At 35.3% G+C, this 21,283-nt stretch overlaps 2 protein-coding genes across 4 annotated transcripts in view; both read left to right on the top strand.

Annotated features, from left to right (window-relative positions):
- TAFA2 (TAFA chemokine like family member 2) overlaps positions 1-21,283 on the top strand; it is a 555,339-nt gene that overhangs the window by 236,043 nt on the left and 298,013 nt on the right. The window lies entirely within an intron of this gene.
- Positions 824-1,263, top strand: LOC129010166 (small ribosomal subunit protein uS3-like). The gene has a single exon (XM_054444096.2). It carries the CDS (start codon positions 839-841, stop codon positions 1,166-1,168), a length of 330 nt encoding a protein of 109 aa, XP_054300071.2. The 5' UTR covers positions 824-838; the 3' UTR covers positions 1,169-1,263.

The following is a 21,283-nucleotide window of genomic DNA, read 5'->3' as shown; positions in this document are numbered from 1 at the left end:
CTTGCTTGACGAAGGGAGTTAAAAGTTTATGCTACAACTGTTCAGTACATTTGCCTAACAGCAGACAAGAATATGTGATTTGAGCACTAGAAATGTTTTCATCCAGAAAAGGGTTAAATCTAATTACATTATTTTATGTACCCAGTTCGACAAGAATTACTTGCTCAGATTATATCAGTGAGGATTGAATGAATTAATACACTGAAGCACTTAGCAAGTTCCTGACGCATGGTAACACTCAAAAAGTACTAGCTATTATTGTTATTATTATTATTTTATTAAGAGAGAAAAAGTGAATGATTGCCTGACAGGAATGATAATTAATTCTTCTTAGAGGAAATAATCCTTGCATCCCAGTGTTGTGTTTGCTATGGAAGAAAATGGCATTAAATATAATTATATACATTTATTCTAGGATCAACATTTTAAAATATAAAACTGATCATGTCATAGACCTTCTCAAAACCCGTCAAAGGCTTGCCGTTGCCTTCAGTATGAAATTGGAAGTCTTTAGCAGGACATGTAAGGCTCTTCATCACTTGGTCTCTAAATTTTATCTAATCCAGTTTTAGAAGCCTTTCCTTTATGCCAACCAGGACAGAAATCATTATCTCAGCCACCAGAACACAGAATGTTCTTGGTGAGAAGGGCTGGCGGATTCGGGAACTGACTGCTGTAGTTCAGAAGAGGTTTGGCTTTCCAGAGGGCAGTGTAGAGCTTTATGCTGACAAGGTGGCCGCTAGGGGTCTGTGCCATTGCCCAGGCAGAGTCTCTGCATTACAAGCTCCTAGGAGGGCTTGCTGTGAGGAGGGCCTGCCATGGTGTGTCGCAATGCATCATGGAGAGTGGGGCCAAAGGCTGTGAGGTCATGGTGTCTGGGAAACTCCGAGGACAGAGGACTAAATCCATGAAGTTTGTGGATGGCCTGATGATCCACAGCGGAGACCATGTTAACTACCACATTGACACTGCCGTGTGCCATGTGTTGCTCAGACAGGGTGTGCTGGGCATCAAAGTGAAGATCATGCTGCCTTGGGACCTAACTGGTAAGATTGGCCCTAAGAAGCCCCTGCCTGACCATGTGAGCATCGTGGAACCCAAAGATGAGATACTGCACACCACCCCATCTCAGAACAGAAGGGTGGGAAGCCAGAGCCGCCTGCCATGACCCAGCCAGTCCCCACAGCATAACAGGGTCTCCTTGGCAGCTGTATTCTGGAGTCTGGATGTCGTTCTGTAAAGATCTTTAATAAAATATTGTACAAAGACAAAAAAAAAAGAATGATACGGTGGACTTTGGGGACTTGGGGGAAAGGGTGGGAGGGGGTGAGGGATAAAAGACTACAAATTGGGTATAGTATATACTGCTCAGGTGATGGGTACACCAAAATCTCACAAATCGCCACTAAAGAACTTACTCATGTAACCAAACACCATCTGTTCCTCAAAAACTTTGAAAATAAAAACAATAAAAAAAAGAAGCCTTTCCTTATTTAGAATCCTTTCCCACAATTTGGGCTATGTGTCCCAAGCATCTGCTAATCAAATATTATGAGATTACTTGTACCGTAGTGCTTATCATACTGAATTGTATAGATCTGCTTCTCTGTTCATCTCTATAATTAGACCTCTTGTTTTCCCAGTATTTAGTATAGAAATTAGCAGCCTTTTTCTGTTTTAGTAAGTGTTCTAGGATTTGAAGACCATACTGTCTCTATTGCAACTACTTATCTCTGCTACCATATCACAAAAGTGGCCATGGACAATAGGAAAAGGAGTGAATATAACTGAGTTCAAATAAAACTTTATTAGGGGCACTAAAATTTAAATTTTATATAAACGTGTCATGAAATATTATTCTTACTTTGATTGTTTCATTCATTTAAAAATGTAAAAACTATTTTCAGTTTGTGGGCCGTATAAAACCAGGCTACAGAAAAATTTTGGCCATTGTGATATTTGCCAATCCTGGCAGAGAAATGGTGCTCAATCAGTACATTTCAGTAAATGAGAAGTGAGTAAAGGGGTGTTTTCAATGAAATCATTTTCAAACACAAAGAGAAAACTTAAATGAGCAGCTCTTGCCTGTAGTATAGAGTAAACTCCTTAGCATGAAATAGAATAGTCTTTACAGTTTGGTTTGTAGGTAGATTATTTTCACCTTCATCCTTTTTATCTGACTCCCTGTCCATATCCTAGTGTCATCTGTGCTGCAACTCATTGACACAACTAATTGACATTCTCTGAAAACACCATGCCCATGTATACCTTTGGGCTTTGTGTCTTACATTTTTCTTTACTTGGAATGTTCTTTCATTCTTTTTAAGTTTTCTTAGTGAGCTATTATTTGTCCCCTGATATTCAGCTCAAAACTACCTCTTTTGGAAGTGTAGGGTCGCCATTTTTTCCAGGTAGAAATGAAAGGATGGGGGCTATAATGAGGGCATATTCCCTCTGTGTTTCTGTGGGGCATTGGTATAATAATACTAGTGTGGCAGTTTTCATGTTGTATTTTAATTTTTGTCTTTCTTGTGTTTCTCCTTCTTACTATGTTCTGAAGTCATTTTTATGTGCCTAGTACCAGTATAGAACTTGGCATTTGTAGTCAATTAGTATCAACTTAATAAAATGAAATATTTTCAGTTAAAGGTAAGTTCTCAATATCCTGTTGAGATGATTTGGAATCAGTTTAATCTATAATGATGAGACTGTCTTTCAATATTTATAGTGAGGTAGTCTGAATGTTGAGCATTGAAATGCATAAAACTAAAATTGAATAAAAATGTATTAAGAAATTGAAAATAATTAAATTGGAAACTTAAGAATCAGAAGCATCATTTGTGGTTTAAAACATCAATTTTATTTTATTCTATTTTTACAAATTTTTTTTATTATACTCTAAGTTTTAGGGTACATGTGCACAATGTGCAGGTTTGTTATATATGTATACATGTGCCATGTTGGTGTGCTGCACCCATTAACTCGTCATTTAACATTAGGTATATCTCCTAATGCTATCCCTCTCCCTCCCCCCACCCCACAACAGTCCCCAGTGTGTGATGTTCCCCTTCCTGTGTCCATGTGTTCCCATTGTTCAATTCCCACCTATGAGTGAGAACATGCGGTGTTTGGTTTTTTGTCCTTGGGATAGTTTGCTGAGAATGATGGTTTCCAGCTTCATCCATGTCCCTACAAAGGACATGAACTCATTATTTTTTATGGCTGCATAGTATTCCATGGTGTATATGTGCCACATTTTCTTAATCCAGTCTTTGTTGTTGGACATTTGGGTTGGTTCCAAATCTTTGCTATTGTGAATAGTGCTGCAGTAAACATACGTGTGCATGTGTCTTTATAGCTGCATGATTTATAATCGTTTGGGTATATACCCAGTAATGGGATGGCTGGGTCAAATGGTATTTCTGGTTCTAGATCCCTGAGGAACCACCACACTGACTTCCACAATGGTTGAACTAGTTTACAGTCCCACCAACAGTGTAAAAGTGTTCCTATTTCTCCAAATCCTCTCCAGCACCTGTTGTTTCCTGACTTTTTAATGATTGCCATTCTAACTGGTGTGAGATGGTATCTCATTGTGGTTTTGATTTGCATTTCTCTGATGGCCAGTGATGATGAGCATTTTTTCATGTGTCTTTTGGCTGCATAAATGTCTTCTTTTGAGAAGTGTCTGTTCATATCCTTTGCCCACTTTTTGATGGGGTTGTTTCTTGTAAATTTGTTTGAGTTCATTGTAGATTCTGGATATTAGCCCTTTGTCAGATGAGTAGAGTGCAAAAATTTTCTCCCATTGTGTAGATTGCCTGTTCACTCTGATGGTAGTTTCTTTTGCTGTGCAGAAGCTGTTTAATTAGATCCCATTTGTCGATTTTGGCTTTTGTTGCCATTGCTTTTGTTGTTTTAGAAGTCCTTGCCCATGCCTATGTCCTGAATGGTATTGCCTAGGTTTTCTTCTAGGGTTTTTATGGTTTTAGGTCTAACATTTAAGTCTTTAATCCATCTTGAATTAATTTTTGTATAAGGTGTAAGGAAGGGATCCAGTTTCAGCTTTCTACATATGGCTAGCCAGTTTTCCCAGCACCATTTATTAAACAGGGAATCTTTTGCCCATTTCTTGATTTGGTGTGGTTTGTCAAAGATCAGATAGTTGTAGATATGTGGCATTATTTCTGAGGCCTCTGTTCTGCTCTATTGATCTATATTAATTTTAAGTTTAGTTGAACTGACATTTCTAGATATATTAAAAAATACTGTCTTTAAGCCTTTGCTTGATTTTGTGTGAATAAATGGTGATATCACTTAATCATATACATGGATTGCTATTCTTTCTTGGAAAGATGAAGGAGAATAATAATACTGGGGATTTCACAATGAAATGTAATGGGTTTTGACTAATGATTGTTATTCTAGTATGTTAACTGCTTTTAAAACTACAGTTTGATGGAGTTTACCTGGAGGGATGGGAAACATTTTATAATGCACATTAATTACAGTGTCCATGTTATCAATTCTCTCAAACATTTTATAAATTCTCAGTACTCATTTACTGCAGGAATGCCCAGTACCTTATATCATATCTCTCCCCATTTCCATGGGGAAATTCCCTGCATTCTCCCAAACTATAAGATTTTCAATTGAGATCAATGTTCTGGGAAGATTTCCCCATAAATATCTTGGGAAATCTTACTAGGAATTGAAAGCACATTGCCATGGGAGACGAATAAGAAGCTTTCCCGTTATTGATCATTTGTTTCCACTCATTCTGATAATTATAACAGACAGTATTGAGCTTGAATGGCAGTTTAAGTTGTCATTATAAACAGAATGCCTGAATATTGGCTGCTTGTTTTCTTTTATTGAGTGAATTGCATACTGATGATTGAAAAATAGCAAGTGTTCACTTACTACAGTTGTTTATAAAAATATATGCTATATTAATGTGAAAAACAAGAGGAACCATACTTTAGTGAGATAACCTGGTATTTAACTTGTAGAAAGTTATATTTTTCAGGGAAAAAGTCATATTGCAGTTCAAAACAGTGGTGGAGAATATAATAAAATACACTCCAGAATGAAAATATTTCACCACTTGGCCAACTCTTAGGTCTTGGTTAGTTGAGTTAATTTTAAGATAGAATATATTCTGTTATTAATTCCCTGGCTTACTAACTCCTTAATGACCAAAATTGTGTCATATATTGGTGTGCGTATTGCAGTAGCTGGCACAGTATCTTGTATATAGCAAGAATACATATACTTGCTGAATTAAATTGCATTTACAAATAGTTCAGACTATTTATAACAAAATACAAATATCTAAAATACTTTCATGGAATAATTTTTCTAAATATGTGCCATTTTATAGACATTTAATTAAATAGTGGTATCAGTATTCATTCACTGGGAGTCTACAGTATCTTAAGCTATTTTTTTTTTACGCATTAACTCATGTAACTTTCAAAACAATGATATAAAGTTGGTATTAATCCTCCATCCCCTCAAGGAAACTGAGGCTCAGGGAAATTAAAATAACTTGAGTTCATGTATGAAACAATAATAGTATTTACTTTATAGGGCTTGTGAAGATTAGCTGGGATGGATTATAGACCAAACTTCCTGGTGCATGGTAAGCCCTCAGTAATTTAGCTATGTATTTTCATTAAGGTCATACAGCTAAAAAGTTATAGAGTTGCTGTTAGATCACTGATCTGTCTCACTCCAGAGCTCACACTCTTTTCTTCATTGCCTTCCAACTCCCCTGCCCTACATGTATGGCAGAAATAATTATTCTTCCTATTATGAGCTCTCGAAGGGCAAAGGATGAGACTTGTTCTTTTGTATCACTTACTGGTACCCTGTACACACAATAATAAATGTTGTTGACAGTTTGACTGGCTTGGCGGTGACACTATTCTGGTTTTGCTATCAGTATGAATGATTAGTAGGATGGTTGATTCTGAGAAGGGCTCGGAGGAATGTTGTTGCAGTATGCCTTACATTTTATATTAGGAAAGGAGGTTTTCTCCTCAGTCATATGCCACCTGCATCTTGATTCTAAATTTTATTTCCTTGGTGCCTGTGGGAAGAAGGGTCTGAGGGCAGTTGGAGTGTTCAGACAGAGTTAACATTTTCCAATTAGCTTTTCCAGTATTTTCCGACTTCATCCTATAGTCATTTCTGGTAGTTGTGTCCTTAGGATTTTTTCAAAGTTAAGCTTTTTAACTTGAGGGGTAAAAATTTCTTTGTGTTTTGGAGGTGAGAGAATTAAAAAACAATCACTTAGTCTCACAGTCCTAGAGAGATTTCCTGAAAAGGAATTTAAGTAAAAAATGAGCTGTCGGCATCCTTGAGGTTTCTCACTGGTCACATAATGATACATCATTTGTCAAATGTGGTTGTCTTCCTTCACTTGAAGTTCCTGCTGTTGGTAGTGTTTCTCCATATTTGTGCACGTGGAACTCAAAAACAAACTCAGGACCCAGAGTTCTGTACATGTGCATGGTAAATGACTACTACATTGTTTGAAATATAACTGCCATGTGTGACACAGTTCTTTTTGTAGTTTTCTTTATGGTGTTAAAATATACACAATATAAAATTTATCATTGTAACTATTTTTCAGTGTACAATTTGGTGGCATTACATCTATTAACGTTGTGCAACCGTTACCATCATCCATCTCCAAAACTTTTTGTCTTCCCAAAATAGAATTCTATACCCATTAAATACAAATCCCCATTCTCCTATCCCTCTAGCCCCTGGCAACCACCATTCTACTTTCTGTATTTATGAATTGGAACACTCATGTCTCAGCTTTGTAACTCCATGATTTACTTGTTTAAATTGAGGCCTACCATCTTCTCTTTTTCCTTGCTGTGGTTATTATCTGATTACTGGGATTGATGTTTCCCTGCCGGATCTATGTGAGGATGTGAACTTAATGCAATTGTCTTGCAATAAATAGTGTACTTTGCTTCTCTATATAGCAACCTCTTAAATTTCATTATCACATCATGAGGGCAAGAACTGTATCTACTCTGCTCACCACTATATCATTGGTGTCTGGTACATTGTTTGCACTTTGTAGAAAATCCATATATGTATTTATAGAATAAACAAATGCTGCTGATCTTTATCATTAAAAAATCCACTTAAAAACCATTTACTGAGATTTCCTACTATGTGGGAGATCAGCTAATTGAGGAACTCTTATCCTTCTCTTGTGACACTATCTCTAAAAATGAGTGTGGTGATATAAACCAAAGATTATGAGTGTATGCACCTAAATCATCAAATATTTATTGTGTACCTGTTATGTTTTAGATGCTGGCTGTGCAATGGTGCACAAAATAGACATGATCCTTGGACTCAGAGAGCCCTAGTTTAGTGAAGAACCCAAGCTATAAAAAGTGAACAAACAAATGATATATTAGTTGTAAATTATAAGAAGGAAAAAGATGGAATGCTACCAGAAAGATCAAGGATGGGGCAGACAAGTTTAAATTGCAGGAAGTTGGAGACAAAGTAACTTTTCATATTTGTGAATAGCTGTTTTCTCATATAGGAGAGAAGAAGGCTCATTTGTAATACTAGAAGAGGTGCTAGGATAGACTTTTTTAGAAAACAGTTTTGGTTTAATTATAGAAGAATTTGCTAATAGAGAATATTAGAATAATTTGCTAATAGAAGAATTTACCATGATGAAATGGATGGCTTTTTTTTTTTTTTTTTTTTTTTTTTTTTTTTTTTTTTTTTGGGGGTTGCCTGTCCTATCATTGAAGGTACTGGGCATAGCATTGTGGAGTTATGTGGCCCAGCATCGCAGAGTGGTTTCCAAATCTGGTTGGTCATGAGAATTATCAATTTATGTAGAAAAGTCTAGCACAATACTTGATATTTAATAGTTCTGTTTAATAAATGCTAGTTGAATCTGACTTCAAGTTTCTTTATGGCCTGTTTAACCATGGCAGCCAAGATGAAAAGTACTGACAACTGAACATGATTTTATTTTATTTTTATTTTTTATTTTTTTGAGACGGATTCTGGCCCTGTCACCTAGGCTGGAGTGCAGCGGCACCATCTCTGCTCACTGCAGCCTCTGCCTTCCAGGTTTAAGCAATCCTTCTGCCTCAGCCCCCTGACTAGCTGGAACTGCAGGTGTGCACCAATATGCCCGGCTAATTTTTGTATTTTTTTTGTAGAGATGGGGCTTAACCATGTTGCCCAGGCTGGTCTTGATTTTCTGGGCTCAAGCGATTCACCTGCCTTGGCCTCCCAAAGTACCGGGATTACAGGCATGAGCCATTGCGCACAGCCAGAACATCATTTTGAAGTATCTTCAGCTCACAAACACAAAATAAATTATGCAGCAACACTGGTTAATATACTATCTTATTGGGTAGTAAATTTTGGTATCTTGCTGCCAAAGTTGGTCCACTAATGTGTTAAATTTACCCTATATTCTTGAGGATGTAGCTTTATAATTCTTTGTATTTTAGTGCCTGAAGTATAAAATTAAGGTTTTTGATGTCAGTAGAATGTTTTGAGGTGTGTTTATATAGCCCAGTGGAATAATATATATTTTAAAGATTTTGTTAAATGCATTCCACAGTAGTTCACTAAGATATCAGTCAACAGTCAGATATCAAGTATTTAAGAAGTATCTAGCATGTCCCTGGCACTATTCGTGGAAAGTGGGTCCAAGATAGTTAATTTCCCTTCTGCATATATTGATGAGGCCTATTAGGTAGACTTTGTAAGATAGAACCTGTTGCCATTATACCAATTGTTGTAAAAGTGCAATAGTATTTTGGCTTTTGATTGTGCTATATTTGAAGGTGACCTTAAATTATCGACTAACTTACAACTAATTTGTTATATTTACACATTGAAGCTCCCAGTGTCTAATATTAGATGGTCAAGATTTGAAGCCTGAGTAGTTGAGTGAATAAGATGTTATTAAATAGAACAAAAAGAAATTTCATATTATTGCAGTTCATTAAATGATTCTATACAACTTACAGTGCAGTTCATTACTCACACTGTGGTATTAGACTAGTAATAAGGGTGATTTTTCTAATAGAGTAACTCCAACAGAGCCCCCATGCTGTGTGATGATGATGTGTGTAGTGTTTAATATCTGGTTGCAGTATTTGCCTGAAGGATTAGATACTGGAATTTTAGACTTACTATTAACTTAAGTCTCAAATGGCACCCATTAGCAGTGGGAAGTCTTCTTTCTTTTTTCTTGTGCGTTTATGTACACACCTACTTTTATAATATGTTAACCAGGAAAATTGTGTTCTACTTGATCCTACATTAGTTCAAACCTGTTACGTGCTATGATTAGAGATTTATGAGTGGGTACTGGCAGGCATTGATTTCTATTGTGCTGCCCTTATGGTAAATACCACAAATTTGTAAGCTACAAAGCTTAAATTTATCTCACTGATTTCCATGTAGTAAAATTCTATCTCATTTATAGTGTGATAGTCTAATCCTTCTTAAGCAGCCTATCCTGCTGAACTGATTTACTATTTTTTGTCCATAAACTACAAATGTTCAATAATAATAGGCTAAATTCACATGATGGCATCTCTAGATAATCTAAATATTCCCCCTGTAATCTTTGTGCTTTAAATATGGGACTATGAATTCCTCTTGGGCGAGAAATTAATTTCCAGCATTTTAATAAGGAGAATATGTAAGTATGCATTGAGGCTCTGAACTGGGCAAATTTCAGGGCAATTTTGTCTGTAGCATGAGTGTGCTTCTATGATTTTCCGCAAACTACATTTCCCTCCAGTATTTAGATTTAAGCGATTTTTTAAACCTTGCAATAATCAGTAATGTAGAATTTTATTTTTTCTCTTCTGAGTGTGTTATTTGTGGAATATTCATTAGTATCATAGTACCAAAATACTGATTTGCTTTTTTGTTGATAAGGTTAAATTTTGGGTACTGTATTTTAGATTGGATTATTTCCCATTACATTTTCAAATATTTTCTTCTGTAGAGTACTTTTAGGAATAAGGCAAAGTCTGAGATGGAATACTTTGGATACAGTTTTACTCCTGTAGAGACTTTTTTACTTCTGTGCTTTGAGAAAATTCAATACAAATGTAAGCAATGGAAGTTTGAAGGTGCTTATAAAAATAGGAAATGTCTCATCCTGACCATATGCACCTTTGTACCTTCACAAAGCATCTGCAGAGGTTAAAACAAATCAACAGTCTGTTTTTTTTTTTAAATGCTGAAATATGAGAAAGACGATATATGTGTCTCCTATTGTCTTCAATAGGGCACATCACCTAAAGGAAAATAGAAGTGATAAAAATAAGAGTTTATTACAGGCAAAATGTTTTGTTTTCTATATTTCCTTTATGAAAAAAAGACTTTTTAAAGTTTTAATAATGTGACGGTCAGATAATTAACATTTACTGATGTTTCTCAGTGCACCAGTGTATATGAGGTGGATTGGAGTTCTTCTTATCACCACTAAATCACTTTTATTTGATCTCCACTGAATGTGACTAAAAATATTAAGCCTTAGAAATTACAGATTTCTACAGATTCTAGCAGTAATGTTCAGCATGCACTATGAAATGATTTAAGAACGCTTGAAAATCAAGTACAAACAATTGTCAGTAGCGTATAAGCACTATTAGGGATCTATTCTCATAGAATCCCTATTAGTGCTTATGATTTACTTAGCATGTGTGTGCTGAGAGGTCAACCAAATATTTTACAAATATGAAGTCAGCTTTAGCTCTATTTTACAGATGAGGCAAACTGAGGTTTACAGAAGAGCTTAGTGCAGTTGCAGGGGATTTAACTCTGGTCTATCTTATACAAGCCCACTGGCTACCTCATACTACAGTTCCAAATTAATGTTTTTGTATAGATATTTTGAAAGTTGGAAAAGTAAACCTATAGTACAAAAATGTAAAAGCTAATGGAGAATGGTGTGTTTCTTAGGCACATTTAAATATGTTATGAGACTACCTCAATTGGCCAGTCTCCTTTATTCTTTTCTGGCAGGGGAGTAGCTATTTGGGGGCAGTTTTCAAAGAATGTTGAATTATTTAAACACACAGTACTTTGTCACCAAGGCATTCCTATCAGTGTCTGAAGATGGAAAGGGAAGGAAGATGAGTTTATTCTATATGGTTGGATAATTATTATCATTGAAGAAAACATGGACTAGGAGTTCATATCTAAGAACTGCTCATTTTTTGACTTTCTATGTATCACAAGTTTTCAGAATATTGGTTTCCTCATCTGCAAAACAAGGAATAGAATTCTCTGATTACTTTCTGTGAGTAATAAATGGATGGAATGATGTAATGTGTCACTTTGGATGTCTTAGTCACTTGAAATAATATTAGACTTTCACATAATTATATATTTTTATATCTGATAAAGCCAAATTAGTGTTTCTGAATTGCTCATATCTAAATGCCTAGTGTCCTTTTGACTTTTCTTTGAGAGCGTTTCATAGTGGTAATGTTAAACACAAATCGGAAATCATCTGTACCATGTTATATCTTCTGTCCACTCTAAAGAGGTTGGGATTATGTATAATCTTCAAATTCCCAGCAGCTGTTGGTTCCTGGTACATAGCAGACACTTAAGAAATGCTTTTTAAATGAATAAATGAATACATCTAAGAGAGTTGAGCTTTCTCTGCTGTTACTGGAAACCAATGTAAGAAGGATTAGTAAAAGAGAACATGATGATTTTATAAATAAGCGGACCTGCATCATCTTTTGGCCTTATGATGCCCCCCAAATTCACTTAACTGACTTTCAAATAATTTGTTTAAGCAGTGTGTTTTGCAAAATGCTATAAACACCTGAAATTATGTGTTTAATATGATGATTCTATGTGTGACCAGACACTGAAGTTCTCATTGCTCTGCTTTTGTTCTGAAAAAATGACTTACATGGGCTAAAAGATTCTCCCTCCTGTAATGTGTGTACATTGCTAATAGGAGATTTTCACTGATAAACATGATTAAGTTACAAAAATTTACTAGTTAGAAAAGTTGGTCATCTGAGACGATCCAAGTATGATTGCAAAACAGTCCTCTTTCTATCAATTTCTGTCATTTGATTTTTCTCTATTCGACCCAACAATTTTCTTTCAAAGGTCAGTTCTCTCATCATGTGCAATAAGGGGCCTAAAATGTTGGCAATAAAATGGATAGTGTCAGGCATTTGTCAAAACACCAAATAACTGCAATCATCTTTCTTGTGTGTAATCCTGATGCATCCAGACAGACAGCAATGCCAGAAAGTCAGCTAGGAATATTTGGACATGTTACCAATTTCATTATTTTGCTTATTCCTTAGGGATTACAAGCATACCTAAAATGTGTTCATCTCAAAGATGGGTGTTATAGTAGTAATATTTTAAATAGAATATCATAGGTATTAGACTTAGAATTAGACTTAGAAGATATTATGTTGTGCGATGATACTTTTAATAGAGTTTGGCAGTATCATAATAAAAAAATGGTAGGTACTAGCATATACTTACACATTTAAATTTTGTTTTCTTCCTGTTACTGCTTTACCTTTTCAGTTCTTGAAAAACATTATTCTATTATAATGTTAATTTTAAAAAGTATAGAAACTATGTGAAATATTTGATATTTAACCACTTAATCAACTCCAGTAATGTGATATTTTTATAGATTACTTATAGTTGCTGCATTTTATTTGTCTTAAAATACATGATCAAAAGGAAATGACAGTAACAAAGAAGAAAAAATATCTTACATGGTAGTGCAATGAATTATTTAAACATCCAATCAAACTTTTTTCATGGTGTTCCCAAATTCATTTAGTTGATTTGCTTATACTTTATTTCTTTGTAATGAGTTATGAGGACCTTATGTTAAGTGAAATAAGCTAGACACAGAAAGACACATACCATATGATCTCACTCATATGTGGAATTTTAAAAGGCTGATCTCATAAAAGTAGAGAGGATAGTGGTTATCAGAGGCTGGGAAGGGTAGAGGAATGGGGAAATGTTGGCAATTGCGTACAAAATTCCAATTAGGAGGAATAGGTTCTTATGTTCTTTTGGACAGTGGGCTTGACTATATTTAACGATAAAGTATTGTATATTTTAAAATAACTAGAAGAGAGAATTTTGAATGCTGTCACCACAAAGAAATGATAAATGTTTGAGGTGATGGATTTGCTAATTACATTGATTTGATCATTATACAGTGTATACATGTATGCAAATATCACATTGTACCCCGTATTGTTATGTATCAATTTAAAAGAAAGTAAAACTTTAAAAAAAAGTTATAAGGACTTCTGAAAGTGTACTACTAGCAATCAAAAGAAAGAAGATGGGGTCTGTTTTTTCAAGATGAGCTATCTTTATAAAATTACAGGATGGGGCCCTGGAAGTCATTAGATCACTCTCCCATTCAAAGCAGAAATGATCTCTGTAGTGTTCCTGATAAGTTCATTTACTTATCCATTCATCAAATATTTATGACCTACTATGAACTAGGTTCTCTTCCAGTCACTGTGAACAGAACAGTGAACCACATAAGTTAAGTCTCTGCTTCACAAAGCTTGCTTCCTCGTGGGAAGATACGGATTATAAATAAAACAAAATCACTGTGATAATAACAAGTAATAAATATTATGAAGATCAGGGTAAGGGGATGTGGTGATTTCGTATAGGGTAATAAAGGAAGGTCTTTTTGATGTTGGGACATTTATGCCGAGCCCTAAATGAGCTGTAAGATGAGGCTGTGTGTCTATGTGTGTAAAGAACATTACAATCATAGGGGTCAGCAAATGCAAAAGCCCCTGGGAGATGATGTGCTCAGCATGCTCCAGGAATAGGAAGGGGTCAGTGTGGCTGGAGCAGAAGGAGCATGGGGACCAGGAAGAATGGTAGAGAGGTGGCCAGGTGACAGATCACACAGGACGCATCTTCATCACCCTTCCCAGAGTTTCCTTCAATCATGCTTCACAGGCAAGATTCATTTCTTAACACCTCATAAAAAGAAATATATAGTCCATTTAGTCTTATGAGATAAGAAATATTATATAAGTTTATAGTTGTTAGTTTAAGTAACTTGCAGATGTCTGAAGCACACACTTGTAATGAACATTTGTGATGAGTTAGGGATCTTTCTCCCTTTTTGCCTTGCAGGGAGATATTAAAATGGTTGATGGGGGCTTACTAATGAATTGTGATAGGAAATGGGTTGGGGAGAAGATATATTGGTCACTGAATTTGGTGACTTCCATTTAACTGACAATGTCAGTGCTTGCAATTGATATTTTGAAGTTGATAAACTATTGACAGTTTCCTCTGTAAAATATGGAAAAACATTGGATGGCTCCATTCATCTGAGTATGATTTCCTTTTTCTCTTCCTAATTGTAGCCTCTCTTAGACTTTAGTTACTAGTAAAGCAAATATAAAATGCTGGAACAAATATAAATATTACTATTCAATGCCTTGTAAATCTATTTTCTCTCCCATTTTAAGTGTATATTATATTGTATATAATTATGTTATTATAACATGATAGTTATTTCTAAATCAATCATTTGTAGGCTACTATATTTCGGATCTTTAGATACATCTGCTATCCACGTGAAATTGATAGGACCCGTTTGGTTTGAAGTATGACCATTTTCCTCTTCTTACCAGCAGAGGGCACGCTTCACAACCCTGTTTGCCTTTGTCAACAAAAAGCAGTGATGAAATAGGAAGGTTTAAAGACAAAAACAAAACAAAACAAAAAAAACCACCGATAAACTTTCAAATCTCATGTGCTTGGTTTACAAAACAAAAGTATCATCAAAATGGAAAGAAATTTAGGATCTAGTCAGTACTACCATCATTAGGGTAGATTTTATACTGTTCAAATAATCTAAGAGAGATTGAAGTAGTTTTAATAAATCGAGAGAAGAAAGAAATACAATAAAGCTGTGCTATGAGTCTTCATAGTATTATAAAAATGAAAATGTTTAAGTTTATTTTGCTTAATAGAGCTTGATAGGAAAACGATGAATTGTACATTTTAATAAATAGATGATTTGAGGGTAGATTAAGACATTTTTGGATTTTGCAGTTATTTCTTTCTCAGACATGTTTTTTCATTGGCAGGTATATGGATCAGAAAGGACATTGAACTTGAGTTGCATCACTTACTATTTGTGCAACTTAGGGCAAATGAACTGTCTACACCTCACTTTGCTTATCTGTAAAATCCATATAGTATTTTTGTGGATTAATGGAAAGAAAGCAGGATGACAGAGAGGGAACCTGCTTTCTAGTTTATCCCTATAACCTTAGAGAAAACATTGATCCTTTCTGGTGCTAATTTTCCTGCTCTCAGAATGAATAGTTTGAACTAGATTATCTATAATATGTATGGTGTATAGTCCCTGAAAGCACTTTCATGCTAAAATTTCATATTAAAGTTGCTAGTAAGCTAGAAAATGCTATATGCATGTAACTGAATTAAACGTACATTTCCTATATTTTAAATTAAATTATTTTCTATATGAATTTCCAGAAACATATCTGTATTCTGAAGTCACAAATAATCTATATTTAAGATCTCATTGGAAATGGAAGGAAGGAAGAAGCAAGGCTAAAGTGGAAACGATAGCAATAAAATTAGAACTTTTCTTCCATTCATTCATTTATTCATTTATATTGTGTGTATATATGGTATATTGCATAATGTTTTGATATACGCATGCATAGTAAAGAAATGATTACTACAGTCAAGCAAATAAACATTGCCATCACCTCACATAGTTATCTTTTTTTGGTGGTAACACCTAAACTCTACTCTTCTAGCAAATTTCTGGTATACGATACAATATTATTGATTATTACACATTAGCTTACACATTAGCTTTCTATATTTAATCATCCTACATAACTGCAATTTTGAACTCTTTGACCTACATCTCTCCATGTAGTTTAACCCCCTCACCCCATCCCTGGTAACCACTGTTCTATTCTGTTTCTATGTATTTGACTTTAAAAAAATTCCACAAATAAGTGAGATCATACATTATTTTTCTTTGTGTTTCTGGCTTATTTAACGTAGCATAATGTTCTCTGGGTTCATCCATGTTGTTGCAAATGATGTAATTTCCTTCATTTTTAAGGCTTATTAATATCTACTATTTATCTGTACCACATTTTCTTTATCCATTCACCCGTCAATAGACACGTTGTTTTCATATCTCGACTATTATGAATAATGCTGCAATGAATATGGGAGCACTGATATCTCTATATGGTACTCATTTCATTTCCTTTGGGTACATGTCCAACAGAGGAAATTCTGGGTCATAAAGTAGTTCTATATCTTGCCCATCCCGCGTATCTTAAAGACAATTTATACCCTATCACATTCCCCACCAAACTTGGAGACATTCATTTTTTTCCCTCTCTTTACTCATATCTGAGCAGAGACTAGATGCTCGTTCCTGTTTTACAATGCAGCTATTTTCAGCTCAAGTTACTTTTCTTCTTTTTAACACCTTTTTTGCTTCATCTCTCTTCTAGCCATCGCCTAGTAATATCAGAAACACCTTTCCAACTCTCTCTTTATTTCATTTAAATGAGTTGAAAGGAATATAACCATATCAGAGCAGTGCTGGTGATCCACTTGTAACAGGGACAAAGAAAGCCATGCTTTGAAGTGAAAATAGACATAACAAATACCTCATTTCTTAAAACTTTAAAAGAGGCTTGAGGTTTCCTGCAGAATTAGCATAAAAGTTTTCATCTTTCTTCTCACTTTCTTTAATTATGTATGGCTGCTCTTAAGTGTTGGTATTTAAGATAAAATAATACCTTTATAATTTATTTATTTTGTATTTTTGCTTGATATTGTAATGATTTTAGTCACTGCTATTCATTTATAATATATAATATTTCAGATAACTATAAACCAAAAGTGATTTTATAGATGGACTTGTGGATCTACAATTAAGAATGTTTTTTTCTGTATGGGAAGCAAATGTAGAGATTAACTTTTAGACTGTAACATATGGGTCAATTAGAAACATTCTCCTTTTTTTGCATGCACTTCTTGTGAAAAATTGGAAATGAAAAATTTGAAAGTCTTTACTCAAGTCTGGTTCTGCTTCTTTTGAAATCCAGCAAGTCACACATAGAAATGTATTTATATTTAAATTATGTAAACACATTTATTGTACATCTATATACTAGCCATTGCTCATGGTACTTGGAATATATAAGAGAACAAGACATATTAAGATCTTTGTGCCTCATGGAATCTAAATCCTAGTGGTGGTAGACAGGAGGGAAGCAATGAACACAATAAATAAACAAATTGTACAGTAGAGTAGACATTTAAAAGTGCAGTGGTAAAAAGAAAAATAGAGCAGGATATGAAGGATTGGGAGTGCCAGGCTGAGGTGGATGGGTCGCAGTTTTAAATAGGATTTCAGAGTAAGCCACTTTCAGAAGCTGAGATTTAAGCAAAATTTGAAGGCAAAGGAGGAAGTCATGAGAGTATATCTAGGGTAAGAACATTCTAGGCAGAGGAAATAGTCAGTGCAAAGGCTCTGAGGTGGGAGCTTGTCTAATGGGATAGAGGAACAGTGAGGAGCCCAGTTTAGCTTCCTGGATTGAGTTAGCAGATGAGAATAGGAGGGGAAATCAGACATAAGGGGGTGCGGTTCATCGCTGGTTTTGTAAGGCATTGCTTGGACTTTGGTTTTTCTCTGAGTGAGATGGAAGCCACTTGAGAGTATTGAATAGGAGAATGACAGGTCCATATTTACATTTAAAAGGATCCTTTTGGCTACCATGTTGATAATAGACTGTAGATGGAGAAAGATAGAAGCTGGGGAACCTGTTAGGAGACTAATGCAGTAATCCAGGTGAGACATGATGGTGGTGAGAGGGGAAAGGAGTAAAGGATGTATGCAAGGGAGTAATTTCAATGATTGGCAATAGAATTTAATCTGAGTAAGAAGGGTAGAGAGGATGTCAGATGGGTGAAGGACATAAAAAATTAGTAGAATTAATGCTTTGCAAGAACTTGTGGGGTTTAAGCATTTTTAGAGTGATTGATGTACTGGAAGGAATAAGGTAGAAAGATAGAAAGATGCATCCCAGGAGGTGGATGCATAAAATTTAGATTTTAGAGGATTTATAGGTAACAACAAAATGAAGAATATGACTTGGGAATGAGAAGCTAGAATAGGGAGTATGATATGATTATTGGAAGAGAGAAATTCAGGAAGGGGCCAGAGTGTTGGAAGGACTATCTCTATGTGAATTGAAATAGCCAAAAATTAAGATAAGGGTTGTGTTTTAGAAAGTCATAGTAAACCAGGAGCTAAAATTGTCAAGCAATAAGTGGAAATGATGCAGGTATCAGTATACTATGTCAACAATGAGGGTTTGCGAGTGATGTAATCTGATGACATGAGATTCTAAGCTAGGAAATTTTATGGAAGAGATGGGGAAAATAATCGGGAAGCTATCATGAGAAGCAACGAGTGCACCTCACTTGTAGCTAGGCCCATTATGCAAAAATGAGAGAAAGCCAATGCTTGAGACACAAGGGAGGCAGGGTGCTCAGGGGGGAGCCAGGATTTCAGTTAGAGAAAGAATACTGAGGTTACATGGGGGCTATTTGTAAGGAAAGGAGAAACTAAAAAAGGCCTTTTATGATTCAAGTGTGTGTCTCACAGAAATTTTCCCTTTTTATTATCCCAAATAATCTAGAAATATTTATGGAATACGTGCAATATGCAGAGTACTATGTCCTAGGCTATATGAAAACACAGTGAAACATAAGCCACTACAAGACCTAATTGCAGTGACCTTCCCCACCATATTATCAACAGTCTCTGAAGAGTTTTCTCATTGGTTGGACAAAGGGGACAAGCGATGTGTTTCCACAGAAGAGAGAGGCATAGGAGGGTTAGGGTCCTCCAGGTTGATGATCAAACCATCTGGCTTTTGTTTTTTGGTAACATTGTTATGTTCATATTATCATGGGATCTTTTGATTCCAAGTTTTATTTGTATTAAAACCTCTCTACAACATCATCACTTAACAGCAGCTAATTATAGCGCTCCTAATATCTTATTTTCATCTGTATGTTTACATAGTTTTTAATTAGCTATAGTTATAATATTTTGATTTACTTTTGTATGTAATGTGAATCATTATATATTAGGGGTCCCCAACCCCTGGGCCACAGATGGGTATCTGTCTGTGGCCTGTTAGGAACTGGGTGACACAGCAGGGGGTGAGCAGTGGGAGTGCAAGTGAAGCTTCATCTGTATTTTCAGCCACTCCCCACTGCTTGCATTACTGCCTGAGCTCCACCACCTGTCAGATCAGTGGCAACATTAGATTCTCATAGGAGCACAAACCCTACTGTGATGCATGTGTGAGGGATCTAGGTTGTGCACTCCTTATGAGAATCTAATACCTGATGATCTGTCACTGTCTCCCATCACCCCGAGATGGGACCATCTAATTGCAGGAAAACAAGCTCAGGGCTTCCACTGATTCTACATTATGGTGAGTTGTATAATTATTTATTATATATTAATAACAATGTAATAATAATGGAAATAAAATGCACAATAAATGTAATGTGCTTGAATCATCCGAAACCACTCCCCGCTGCCTCAGTCCATGGAAAAATTGTCTTTCATGAAACCAGTCCCTGATGCCAAAATGGTTGGGGACTGCTGCTATATATTGTGTTGCTGAATGGATAAAAGAGATCAGTTCAATACATTTATTTTAGAGATGAGAAGGAACAAAAAATTTTAGCAACTTAAGTAACCTTGTAGCTAGTTCGAAGCAGCAATAGAACCTCAAAGAAGTTCAGGGTTTTTGCTACAATGTTCTTTCCCCTGCCTTTTGTTATTTCTATAGAATATTAATAAATTACATTGATCCAATAGGCAAGGGGAAGAGAGCAGTGGAGCTCAATGATATTGGTCCTGTGGCTTTTTACTTCTATAAATATTTTTATTACTGGTACTCTAAAAGTTACTCTTATGTCCCTCTCCCACAGGTAATTACTATTCTGCATCCTATCACTATAGATCCATCCTACCTGCTTTTGACCTTTATATAAATGGAATCTTTGAGTATAAACTTATTTGAACCTTATTTCTTTTGCTTAACATGTTGGTGAGAATGATATGAAAGGCAATACTTTATTTTCATTGCTGCATAGCAGCAATTCATTTATTATACCTTGGAAGAATATTTCTATTGTTCCAGTTTGGGGATATTCCACATAATACTGCTTTAAACACCTTTGTACATTTTTTTGTGTGTGCACATATTTATGCATGTTTAAATACATGGATGCATCACTGTAGTATTGCTGTAGAGTTGCCATATAAACACATACCAGTAGTGAAATTATTAGGTCATTGGGTGTGTATATGTACAGTTTTTGAAAATACTGTCAGACTCTTTTCCAATATTGGTGTAACAATTTTGACTCCCTCCTGCAATGCATGAGAGGTCCATGTACTCCACATCCTTGCCAACATTTGGTATGGAATCTAGTTCACAGCTACCATGGCCATATCAAGATATTTGCCAACTACTGTGTGCTGGAAAGTATGGCAGGGAATTAAGAAAAACATATGATGTAGTTTCTTTCTTTGAGCTCCTCTTAATATAGTTAGGATAATGAAAACCTCTGAAGAAACTAAAGGACTACACAGGCAGTATGCATTAGAATGCTAATGTACAGGGTTAAACTAATAACAGCCACATTTATTAACTTTTTCCTGTGATTTAGTTTTAGTTGCTGTATTTGGTTTTCTTTTAAAAAAGTATAAGCAATGGAAAATGACATTGATCTTAACGGAAAAATAAATGAGTAGTTAATCCAAGCATCTGATTTATTTTGGTGTGTCTCTGAAAATCATATTAATTTTTCATTTGTTTGTATTATCTTTGGGAATCTATGAAAATTTCTGAGAAAGCTCTCCTATATCAACAAGTAGGGAGGAAAAGAACCTGTAAGAGCCAAGACTCTTTCCCACAGTCTCATAGGTTTGGAACAGGCTTTATCCATTAGTTCTGATAAATGTTATTCAGCCTGTCTCTCTACTTTTCTGGTGAGAGGAGTTCAATCATTATTAGACAGCTCTAACTGCAGGATTTAAAAAATATCATAATAATTTGTGCCAGACACTGTGCTAAATGCTGATATGGAATGCCTCCTTTAA

This window comes from Pongo pygmaeus, chromosome 10 (assembly GCF_028885625.2).
Source record: "Pongo pygmaeus isolate AG05252 chromosome 10, NHGRI_mPonPyg2-v2.0_pri, whole genome shotgun sequence".
NCBI classification, from domain to species: Eukaryota; Metazoa; Chordata; class Mammalia; order Primates; family Hominidae; genus Pongo; species Pongo pygmaeus.
Note: the sequence above shows the minus strand (reverse complement) of the source record. Positions and strands in the feature narration are given on the sequence as shown.

What these genes read in the sequence shown, in the direction of transcription:
- LOC129010166 (XM_054444096.2), top strand. Translation starts at nt 839, where the DNA reads ATGGAGAGTGGGGCCAAAGGCTGTGAGGTCATGGTGTCTGGGAAACTC.